This window comes from Pholcus phalangioides, unplaced genomic scaffold, assembly GCF_987345545.1.
Source record: "Pholcus phalangioides strain wild (caught in Gottingen) unplaced genomic scaffold, Ppha-v1.0 ptg000024l_1, whole genome shotgun sequence".
In the NCBI taxonomy this organism is placed as follows: domain Eukaryota; kingdom Metazoa; phylum Arthropoda; class Arachnida; order Araneae; family Pholcidae; genus Pholcus; species Pholcus phalangioides.
The window spans coordinates 26,224,087-26,236,631 of NW_028301616.1; the positions used below are offsets into that span (position 1 = coordinate 26,224,087).

Here is a 12,545-nt window from a genome sequence, read left to right on the forward strand (position 1 = left end):
TAGACTTAACTTCGCTCTTGCGGATGGCTTTAAGGAGGGAAGGTGGTACGTGTCATGGTGCACGCGACTAAATGCAGTAGAACCAATTCATCTAGGTATAATACAGGGCAAGTTCGGAACTCTACCGAGAAAATTCTAGGGGGTGATCACGCACATAAAGACAATTTTTGCAATAAAACCTCGGGGGGCGGGTTGAAATACATTTATTCAATCGGGAACCAAGTACAAAAAATAGCCACAGGTTGAGGATATCAGACAAAATAAAACATACCAATGTAACGGGCTATTGTGAGCACTCACAGTAGCTGCTCAAAGTGGTGTCCGAGGTCGGAGGCGCATTTACAGTTTTGCAGCCTATGGGGGGGGGGGGCTCACGAATATTGCCAACCGTCTCCCATTCTCCAGTCGAATTTTCTTGCCTACTCTTACCTCGAAATCGTCACCCGTCGCTATAATCTGCTTGGCGCTCCCACACTACTGCAAGTACACCCGTGTCTGTCCCATGCTCATACACGATCTCTCTATCACTCCTTTAGTCATACCCATACTTGCACACTGTTTTGGTCAATCGCTGTCATGATCTGCTACTTGCACACTGTTTTGGTCAATCGCTGTCATGATCTGCTACTTGCACATGCTCTAGGTCACTCTTTTGGTCGCACAATGACATGGTTCTTCGCTTTATAGGCCACACTTTTGATCATTTACACGCTTACACAGGCTCTAGATCAGTGGAAGCCCGCGGCCAGGTTTATGTCATTTTTGTGAGTAGAAGGCCCGGACGACTAATGGAAGAAAAATGAAACAGTGAATCACCATGTCAGGGTCCCGGCGGTTGAGAACCGCTTGCTCTAGATCACTCTTTTGGTCATTCCCAATCTTTTCACACGCTCTAGGTCACTCGTTTGCTCACTCACATGCGTGGTCACCCTTTTGGTCATTCACTGACTTCTGTCTCGGCATTGGAGGATTTATATAGGGTTATACAAATTTTGTCGCCCTTCTCATATATCCTTGGACACTTATTCTTTAAAGTTGCCGCATCTCTGAACTTGCCGCCCTGGGCTAAAACTCGCTAAGCCCGCCCCTTGTAAATACGCCACTGCCGATAGTACTGTTGCACAACTGACTGCGAAATGAAAGAGTGGCGCACCCGCTCGCAGAGGCCCGGTGTCAAATTTAGTCTTGTCAGCAGCAACGAGAATCCGTTGAGTACATACAGTCTGGTGTGTCGTAGACAGATGTGTCTTTCAGGTGCCTCCAGTGAAAGTGGGGGGAACATAGTTTATGAGTCCATACAATAATCGCACTTCGACCAAAGGTTCCTTCATAAAAGTTATGCGCCTTGATTACCCCCTAGAAGTTAGTCGGTGAAGTTGCCGACCATCTTGTATACAGGCCGTAAGAAGGCTGGGCAACCGGGAGCGCTGCCCCTCCACAAGAAGTATGTTACGATAAATGTGATAAATACGGTAGGGTAATACATTACGCTTTGGTATTATACATAATCGCCGAGCATTTCGGTCAGGGCCGCAACTAGATGCTTGGTCACCCGGGGCAAGCACGCATTTTTTGACGCCCCCTGGTAATGTTGGAGATGTTTCAGAATGAAATTTTCGCTCCCTCGGGCCCAGCGCCCGGGACCCGCCTGCTACCCCCAGTTGCGGCCCTGATTATGCATAGAACCCAAGTGTCGCGCCGTTGGTAAACATTATAAATCATACTATACGTGATAACTCATACACGTATACACGTATGGTGTCATTATATTGGGGTGCGACTGTATTCATCATACACATACTAGAGTCATTTGGAACTTTTTTCATATTTATAAAATTCACCAATTACATCAGGGCTTTATGCTTAAAAAAAAAAAGGTACTTATGAAATTTAACAAAGAGGGAGACTTGGTTATTATGCATAATCTCCGGTGTAAAAGTGATAATTTTTTTAGTATTTATCAACCTTACCAACGATGCTTGTCTATTATGCATATTTTTCGGTGGAAGCTATAAATTTATCGAACTTGAAACAACGATTGGTAATGCATAATAACTGGTTATTTATGTATGATAATCGATTTATCACATTTACCGTAACATATATACTTATTTTGCACAACAATAACTCCGTAGAGGGGACCTCCAGAAAAAAGTCTTCCCCAAGGAAGGGCGCCCCTGGTTATAATATGTGCTCTATGTGAAAAATATTCACCCTTTGCAGTAACGAGTTCTGAATCCGGATTCTGTCTAATTGCAGGCCAATGGAGTCGATCTCGAAATGGAACGGCCGGCTCGACTCGACGCCCAGATCCTGAGCATATCCATGGACGACAACATCCGCACGAGGAACAGGCTCAATGACTCTCAGCGCGAAGTGATGCTCAAGCTGGACCTTTTCGACAAGCAGCAGGCCGAGAAGAAGAGGCGTCAGTTGCAGGCCCAACGGGAAAGGGAGCTGAGGGTCCACAGCAACCGTTCCAGAAGCGAAGCAAAAGAACAAGCGGACGGTTCCAGTCTGTTCGCGGCGGCAGGTGGCGTCCCGGACGTCGATGAGCGGCGGCAACAGCAGGAAATCGCCGAGCAGCCGGCGACCATCGGCGGCGGCTGTGCTAGCGGCGACGGGATCCCGACGAACAAACCGAACCCGACGGATGGGCTGCAGCAGCAGCCACAAGAGGAGGCCGACGAGTTCTTCCCGATGCACGATGTCGTGGAACCCGTCCCTTACGATCTGCAGCAACAAGAAGCCCAGGGCGCGGCCGAGGAAGAGACGTGGTTCGAATGGGTGAAGCGTGTCGTAAAGCAAGAGTTGTTCTGATGGCCGAATACCTGCTTCCAACACCCCCTCGATCGATCGAAATCAAATTCCCTCACAGTCGTCGATTGAATAAAAGATTATCCATTCATACACAGCAATTGTCTTCGCTCAATCGCGTAAAAATGTCTGGCCATCACCGAAATCGGTGTTGTTTCCCCCGTCCCCTTTTCAAACAAATGAGTGAAGATGTCTTCATGGGCCCACAACAGCGCTTAAGGCACGGCCCGGGGCCTCGATCGAAGAGGGGCCTCACAAAAATGAGAGATGGTTGAAATTTGCTTGATAGGGCCTCAGAAAAATCAATTGGCCCATGACACTCTTAAGATGGCCCTGCCCCCACAAGGATGAGAGCTAACGCGGGATTATTCTCATTTTTTGTTCCTTCCCGCTATAAATTCACTTTAGATAGGGGAATATTGGTTGCGGGGGGGGGGGGGGATAAGCTTCAATGGACATTCATTTAAGATGTATTAAAACTTAATAAGGTATATTGTGTGCATGTAAAGGTTTCTAAGACTTCATGGTCGTCCCATGGCCAGAAATGTATTTGAAAAAAGCATGGACATGTCGGCAATGTTGCCGTGAGGCTAATTGAGCCCAGCAAGGGCGTCTTAAACGTATTTGATTCGTGGGGGTGCTCTGTTTGAGCGCCTTTTGTAGGATATTTTGATTTCTGATTTGATTCTGCGGTTCTTCGAGCAACTCCCCCTCCCCCACACTTGTTCAGACGCCACTGTTACGTTGGGGCACATGTATTTACAATATTGCTTGAGATTTGTTTAGCGGGCATGGATGGCCCATGGGGGTGTATCCTAGACAGAACCGGAACTAGCGGCGCTTGGGGAAGAAAACTAGGTTGAAACAAAGAACACCCATTATAAAATTATCGAATTTTAAATTTATGGGGGCGGCAAAAATCCTAGTTGTGACTCTGATCCTTGGTAAATGGATATTATTTGTTTAACGAATCTATCCTATCAAAGCACCAGTTAGATTCTGGTATTTTTGAAGGCGTACCAACCCAGCCCTATCCACCTAGAAGCTCCCGTTAGGTAGGACCCGGAATTGGAATATATATATTTTAAAAAGCATGGACATGTGTCTATAATGTCACCATGAGGCTAAAAGAAACCCAAATTTTATTAGGCAAAGGCTGAGGTGAGGTTGCTCGGCTTTTGAGCTGTATCCAGAGCTCAAATACAGCTTATGCAGAGACGGATTTATGGCTTTGCCACCCGTGGGGCTACACAAATTTTAACGCCCTTCTCCCATTCCAGTCTAATTTTCTTGACCACCCTCAATCCTCAAATTAGCCACCCTGAGCTATGTACATCCGTATACATATCCCCGTCTTCAAGTCACTCACATGCCCTGCACACTTTCTCGGTCACTCACCTGGTCCCTCTCTCTCTTTAGATCACTCACAAGCTTGCCCACGATCTGGGTCTCAGTTTTGGTTGCTCAGCAACCTGATCTTTTGCTCTTTAGGTCACTATTTATAACACGTAATAATACATACAATAATTTATTTATAGGTCACGCTATAAATGTACCATAGAGGAGGGGGGGGGGGCAGTGAAAAGTCTGGGCAAAGGGCCCTGCTCCAGGATGAGGGGAGTCATGAAAGGAGGACACGGTATTTGGCTACTGGGGGGGGGGTGATCGACCCAATCTGTATTCGCGCCTTGGTTCGGCCTACCGATTTATATATCAGTACTTTCAGATTGATTTGCTATATCAAAAAGCCCCCTGTCAGCTCTAGTTTGCTAGGCATCATTATTAGTAGTTTATCCACTACCTCCCCGTTAAAAAGTCTCGCCACAGACCTACAGCGGTAAAAATATTAAATAATTACACTTCACATAGTTAGAAAAGTTGATGGCAGGTGGCAGCACTATAATAAAAATTAAACATCTGCGGTAAGCACAACGCACGCCAAAGTCATTTTCCGCATATTGAAAGAAAAGGGGGGTGGGGCAAACACAAAAACTGAAATTTATTTAAAAAAAATTAAAATTTTAAAGTTAAAATTATTAAAATGAAAAGAAATATATGTTCAAATCACAAACACGTACATTTTCCGGGTATTTTCGGCCCTCCCCTCCAACTTATTAAATGACAGAAGGCGGCCTATGATCTGGGTCCATGCGTTAAGACGGCACTGGTTATACCTCGATGCGACCATGGGCCATTGATGCCGCTCTCTTACTCAATTCGAGTCCATGGAAAAGGTGCTGTATCGGTCAAAGTTTGAGGACTTTCAGTGTGAGATTGATCTTCAATTGAAGTGTTTTTAATATTTTGCTCAGGAACAACTGCTAGGCTAGGGGCAAGAGTGCTCAACCTTTAGGAGAGCGCGGGACACTCGATCGGCTTGAAAACGGGCAGCGGCCACTTAATTAAGTGATCTAGGAGATCTTAATTGATCTATCTGTAAATGTGCCGCTGGCCGCTTGAGGGATCACCTAATGCTTTGGAACCTGACCGCAGCTCACCCAAATAATCTGAGAATGTGCCTGGGTCACTTGAATGACGTGGAACTATACCGCAAGACACTTCAGTGATCTGAAACAGCGCCGCACATGCCAATTAAGTGATCTGTCGCTTCGTTAATTTTTGTAAAACTAGGTTCGAGGCCATGGGCCACAGGTTGAATATGTACGGGCTAGAGTTTATAACCATTGTTTTGTCTAGAGTTATGTTCAAGAGCCCGCAATATTGTTTTCAGAGGTTCTTTAACCAAATTCTTCGGCCCAAAGAATTGAAATTCTTGTTCATAAAAATTAAGTAATTTTAGGTCTTTAAACTAGGCCTTTCTAGTTCCTCGATCTGCAAAGATCTGTAGGCTAGAAAGAACCCCCCCCCCCCCATGTAAATTTCACGTATGTACAGATCAGTGACTCCCGAACGGTATACCGCAGCACTGTAGGATTCCGTGCGTTTTGCCTTCAGGGATGTCAGGAGATATTTTCAAGTCATGAAATGTTGCATTGAAATCGGTAATTAGAATAATATAACTGCTATGTTAAGGCACCTTCAAAGTAGCTCGTGATTTCTGTAGGGTTACCGCGGTGCACAGGGTGCGTGAGCTGATGTTTCGATTTCACAACGGTCTTGAATAAGCACTTACCAAAATGTTGTGAAATTTTGCGCGATCGCTCGTGAGCAAATGGAATTGATAAAGGGGGGAAAAATGGTTCAAAAATTTTCACGCCAAGATTGCTCCCCAAAGATCCTAGGGGTCTCTGCGCGCGAACGATCATTTACGTTAAGTTTCATACAACGTGGACGAGATGAAGTTATCTTTGGTTTGTTCAGTGGTTCCAAACCAGAGCTCAACCCAACCGAGATTCGAACTTAGCTGCGATGGAATATTGAGGAATGTACGAGGGCGTAGTCAAAAAGAAATAATGATTTTACATATTGTGCTCATCCACTACAATAGTTGAAGTTTGGTATGGCCTGTTTTGAAATGGATGGACCTTTGTTCGAGAGCAGAGGTTCCTAAATTTTGTTATATCTCCCCACTTCTTCGGAAATTTTTTTTATCATCCCCACCAATTCAAGCCAATCCATAGGATGCCATATTATATCCGTAGCTTCTGTCGCCCCTGGATCATCTCCCTCCTCAGGGGGCGATATTACCCACTCTGGAGAAACAATGGTCTAGAGCAGTGGTTCTCAACCTTTTTTGACTCGCGGAGCCTTTTCTTAGCAAAAAAATTCTATGGCGGAGCCCCATAGGCCTAAAATAATTTAATTATTCATCAGAGTTACCGATTTATTTTTACTATTTAAAAATATTTATAATTATTTTTTCAAATTTTACCAGTGCTTTTTTTCCCCTCGAGCGGTCGCGGAGCCCCTGGAGAATGCACAAGAAGCACCGGTTGAGAACCGCTGGTCTAGCGTGTCTGGTCATTCGTAGAAGACGTGCTGGAACCGGTATTATTGTACCGGTAGCCTTACCTTAGCCTTTTCCAGAATAATCGGTGATGAGCGAAAAGGTTGTTGCACGAACCTTCAATTTAATTTGAAGGAATGACAAAAAATTCCTAAGCAAGGTTAAGACATTGTGGAGGGAGTGATATACCAGGAGCTACATGTGTGATTATTTAACCGTACATGCACCCAAAAGAGAATAGAGACAAAATTTCCACCCGTGTGGGACATATTTTTAGTGCCCCCATCCCAATTTATCCCAACAGCAAAAAGCTGCAACGGCTACATTTGTCCCGCGGGCAGTGCGTTAAAGGCCCTTGGTGTACGAGGTGCATGTACGGTTAAGTAGTAGTAGCTGCGGGAAACAACCGTTTCGCTTTCCACCGATGATTCTGAAAAAGAAGCAGAGGCGACTTTGCACAGGGTAAGTGAACAGAGCACAGGGCTGTCAAAAGACTTACACCAACACGTCTTCCAGTTGTAGAATGGATCAAGGTTAAACACAGGTCAGTGATGAGCGTTTCAAAATAGACCATAAGTCAAACTACGTAATTTACGAATAATCAAAATAGTCTTTTTTTGATTGGCCCTCGTATTAATTATAACGAACCTGTCCGCTAGGGTTCTTCAAGAGCTGTATGGTAACCACTGGTTTAGTTAAAGCACGTGTTACATGTGAGGTTCGATGATGGCTTTTGTGCTGTGCGCTCAGGCATCCCCCATTTTATCCCTTGGGAGTCCACTTTCGGCACTTGCCGTCTGCGACCCACCACTTCCTGATGTTGGAGTAAGCGGTAGGTTTCGCGGAGTCGCGCTTGTGCAGCATGGAACACAAGGAGCACTCCTTGCGGCTGTCCATGGCGACGACGAAGTCCTTCCTCCACTGGAAGTAGGTGCTGTAAAGCGAGAAGTCGTTCCCGACTCCCGTCAAGAAATACGCCAGGTGCTTGGGGGACTTGAAGGCGAGGGCGTCGACGTAGGATCCCGGCGGTGCGCGGCTTCGGTAGTCGGCGCCGCCGAAAACCACCGGCACCATGTCGTACCTGAGTGTCCTGTAGAACTTCTCGGTGACGTAGTCCCGACATATGGAGTTCTCGAACGCCAGGAAGAACTTGTACGTCCCCGAGAACTTTTTCATGCAGTCCTCCGTGGAGTCCGGGGGGCAGCTCAGCTTGCCGCACATACCGTACTCGTCGACGTCGATGTACTTCTTCAGCTGCGACACGAAATCGTCCCGCCCGCCGTGGGTCGGGCAGTGGCTCGTCATCCACACCACCGACTTGGTCTTCCACTGCCACGATTCCCTCAGCGAGGCCATGTCCAGTTTCCTTGGAGGTTGGACCTACAATCAACGAGACCACAATCGGATCATAATTACGTTTGATTATAAAATTAAATGGAAAATCTGCTTTTGTTGCTGCACGTGAAAAGTGAAAAAGAGTCGTGTGCGGAAAATTCATCGCCAACGATTCACCGACATGACAATTCATCTGCAAAGAGACGTAGTGAGCGAGTGAGTGAGCAAATGAGCGAGCGGGTGAACAAATGAGTGAGCAGGGAAGATTGTGAACGAATGAATGAGCAAGTGTGTGGACGAATGGGTGAGCAGGTGAACAAATGAATGAATGAGCAAGTGAGGGAGCAGGTGAACAAATGAATGAATGAGCAAGTGAGGGAGCAGGTGAGCAAATGTGTGGGTGGGTGAGTGAGTATATGAGCAAATGAGAGTGAATGAGCAGGTGAGCACAGGAGTGACCAGGTGAATGAGTCACTCATAAGGTGCTCGCTCGGCCATTCACCAAATCATTCGGTCTCTCACTCACTGGCGACGAACTGCTGTCGGTCAATTGTTTGTGGATGAATTTTCCGCAAAGCAAAAGGGAAAAGACAACCAATGCGTTAACTGGAACTAACCTTCTTGAAATTCCCGTACTCCGTCAGGATGTCCGAGTCCACCCGGTAGGTCATGGTCCAGTTGAACATCATCTCCATGAACTCGAGTCCGGGAAAATCGGAGTACGGAGGAGATTCCAAGCAGTAAAATATCCATCGCTGTCCCGGAAGCCTGACCGCGGGCAGATCCGTAGCGGACATGTCTCTCGCGTGGAAGATCACAGCGTCGCTTTCCAGCAGCCTGCCCCGGTCAGACGTGGACTGGCAGTTCGAGCATTCCTCGCATTTGCCGAAGGAAGAGCTCGGGAGGTAGTCCCAGTACCCGAAGAAAGGAGTCCACAAAAGTATTAGCTTCGGACTCATCGCCCTGGAGCGACAGGTCAGTTCGGCCGGCAGGTCATCGTCATCGATACGGATCATGGACGCGGTGAAATTCGAATAGTCCGCCTTCTTGTCACTGGCCACCTTCGATTCCTCATTCCTCAGGGTCACGTCTACCGCAGACAACGAAGACGCGTTGCCCCTGGGCGTCGAGATTCCATCAACAGGGTGGGAAGGACTGTTGTAACCTCCCGTCCACCTTTCAGGGATATCTTGGGAACGTCTGTCTGGGACGGAAGGCGACGTACTGGGGATATCTCCGAGACTGGAGGACTCGAGTAGCTCGGTCGTATCGACTTCGTCCGCGAACTTTGCCGGACGGTACGCCATCAGAGAAGAGCCCTGCCGGACTGAATACACGTAGAAGGCACAGAAGACCACGAACGAACAACAGAAGAAGCAGTACAAGCTCCAGAACAGTCTCTTGCGACTATGTTTCAGAGATAATATGCTCTCCATGCTTCACGCGACCGTAGATAAGGCATCAGCAGGGAAGTCTTTCCTGGACGGAACATTGCAGCATGGGGGCCGCCATTCATCTTTTCGTCCTACGCTTCATCCTAACCTGAATAGAATTTCAAAGAAAAAGAAATAAGACATAAAATGTCTAACATTTGAACAAAAAATAAGCTTGAAGGAAAAAACAGTCGTGATAATTAGGGTTCCGGTTGTCATTGGCTTCATCCGATGGCTTACGCTAAGGATCCAGTCGCTGATGTAGAGTGGTGTGTCGGAAGAGGGCGACTAACTGTGTAGTTTAGGGGTTCTCTTAACCTATGGGTCACAACCTAAATTCGGGTCGCATGGGGGGGGGGGGGGCTTCCGAAATGGGCCGGATAAATCCACTTAAGGCTAGGGATTGCTGCGCAATAGGTCATTCGCCCAGGGGATTCTTGAGCTTCGGTTGGGGGGGGGGGGGGTATACGAACCCATCTCGATAGCCGTTGCGAATCCAGTTTGGGTCATGACGTCACAACGTCATCCCGCCTATAGCCATTGGATATACTACAAAAAAAAGGGTAAAGGTAGTGCATGCGTCGGCCTGCTATATCCAATGTCTATAGGTGAGATGAATGACGTCACGAGCTTTGCGCGGAGCCCTTCTACTTTGCTTTCTGATGGTGTTGCCTTCGTTGGCATTTATATACATATATATAATATTTATATCAATAACAGTTCACCATAGTAGAATCATCGGTGAGTTCTACGAAATGAGCGACCTTGGATAATTTGAGGGGGATGTTGGAAGCTTATGCATCTATCGGACATTAACCACAGTGACGACACCTGGGAACTTTCTGGACGTACGAAATGAAGCATCTATCCTCAATGGTTTAAGTCGGTGATTCCCAAAGTGGGCGTTAGCGCCCCCGGGGAGCGATGGAATGTTCCAGAGGGGAGGGGTGGTGGTAGAAGTTACGGGTATAACATAGGATCCTATGGGTTCGATTGCGTTGGTGGGCGAGGGGACAAAAAAAGGTTGGGAAACTATGGTTTAAGTGGACGCCATGACCTCCAACAAGGGTAGGGCTGGTAGGGCTCTAGCACGAGGGGGCCCAGGAAAAATCTCAGAATTTTTTCCACACTATAAATTCAATATAGAGCCCACCAATGATCTCAGCTCTGTAACTCATTGTCTTTTATTTTAACTGCAGACCTGTTTCTCTACGCTATATAACCAATAAATACGTAAAAATAAAAATTTTACGAGTAAAAATGTGCCTTCTAAAAAATAAGTATATAGTACAGTTATATTTCATTTAAGAAACGTCATTGAACTGGAGCCCTATTAAATGAAACTTATGATTCTTCGAGTGCAATTAGTGACTCGTTTCCAATTAATGTACCGCGTAGAAAAAAAAAAATCAATATGATATGTTAATAAATATTTTATAAAAATATTAGTTAAATTGTCATGTTTGCTTCAAAATGTTAACAGTTGCTGGGTATGGAAGGTAGATTAACATTAGTACAATAGGCAAAAAAAAAAAAAAAAATAGTGTTAGCTTCCTTATCATTGTGATCGAAAGGGACAGACGAGAATCGGACTGATTCTGGTCTATATTGTTTTTGTGATTATAATTTTGAAATGTAAGGTGGGTGGTTCTGTACTACTCTTGCGCATATCTTACCTTACACTGAATTACCGCACACATACAAAAACCTGTTCAAATTATGAAGTAAAGGTGACAATTCAACTGGTATATATTATTGCTTATAAAATATTTATTTATATCATTTTTTCATCAGAAACCAGTTTCAATCGAAGAATCACGTTCATGTCTGTCTCGATAGGTGTCAGCAGAGCTTCCGTTCAATGATGTTTTTCTCACATTTAACATATTATACAGTACATATTTTCAATATTTTCCTAGGCGTATTTTTACTAATCAAATTGCATTTTTACCCGTTTATTGGTTATGGACGGAAGTGACTGAGAAAGTCCCCGGACCATTTTTTCCACGCTCAATAAGTTTACAAAATATGGATGTATGGAGACTGAGAATGCTTCCGTGTACGTAATGTTGTTGCCGTGGAAAAAAAAAATTTATAAGCTAATGTTTTGTAATTCCGCACAGGTATCGAAATACTAGGAGCACAGAAACATAACTTTTAATGCAATTCAGTAGGATTTCTCAAGCAAGCTGATGTTAAGCACCATTGATATTTCATACATGGCAACAGGATGTGTGTATGCGTAACGATATTGTTAACGGACGCCACATACGAGAGAAGTATGGTTACAAGATATTGATATTCCTAAATTTGGACATGACGCATGTGCATGCATTTTTGGCTATGATCCTTACGTGTTATGTAAGGAGCATAGTCTTCGTGTTCTTAAGGATCATATTCATGTCATGAAATAACACTTCTGAACAAATTCCATGATTAAAGTCAGTGGTTTTGGCTCAGGATGATTTCAAATGTCACCTTTGAACTCCCTTTTGACCCCCTTAGCGGTCGAATTAAAAAAAAAAAACCCTTGTTAGTGAGTCTACGACATAATAATAATAACGTGATCTTCACGCATTCCCAAGGGATCAGCATGATCCGTCCAGGGAATTTGTTAGTGTTAGTAAACATCCATGCCCGAACCGGGATTCGAACCCAGACCTGCACAGTGAGAATCTAGTTCCCTAACCATTCGACTGCCAGGCGACATGGATCATGAAACAAATGTTTATAGTTTCAGTGGTTCCGTCTCGGTGGTGATGATGAATCCGTCAGTTAGGACATGTTATATATGTATAGATTAATAATCGTAAGCATAAGATTTTACACCAAGACCTCGACTAGAAATATTTTCCCATCCATTGGGAACTTTTTATTATAAATTTCTGTGACAAAGTTGATGATATTGATATTTTATGCTTGCATATTTTTTGCTTCCTTTTTTTACTTCTTTTAAATGAGACAAATTTTTTTTCTATGTTGTTATAGGTTTTTAATGTCATGCCAGCAGTATTCTAACATGTTACTACAATACAAATATACGTGACTAGCTG

The 12,545-nt window shown here is 45.0% G+C and overlaps 1 protein-coding gene across 1 annotated transcript in view; it reads right to left on the minus strand.

Annotated features, from left to right (window-relative positions):
• Nucleotides 1–6,603: 6,603 nt before the first annotated feature.
• Nucleotides 6,604–12,545, minus strand: part of LOC149069098 (lewis-type alpha-(1,3)-fucosyltransferase-like) — a 28,090-nt gene continuing 22,148 nt past the window's right edge. Inside the window, exons 2-3 of the mRNA XM_089251334.1 lie at nt 8,677–9,601; nt 6,604–8,104 (exon numbers count right to left, since the gene is read on the minus strand). Of these exons, the coding sequence (XP_089107460.1) occupies nt 7,487–8,104; nt 8,677–9,495 (1,437 nt within the window). The 5' untranslated portion in view covers nt 9,496–9,601 and the 3' untranslated portion in view covers nt 6,604–7,486. The remainder of the gene's footprint in view (nt 8,105–8,676; nt 9,602–12,545) is intronic.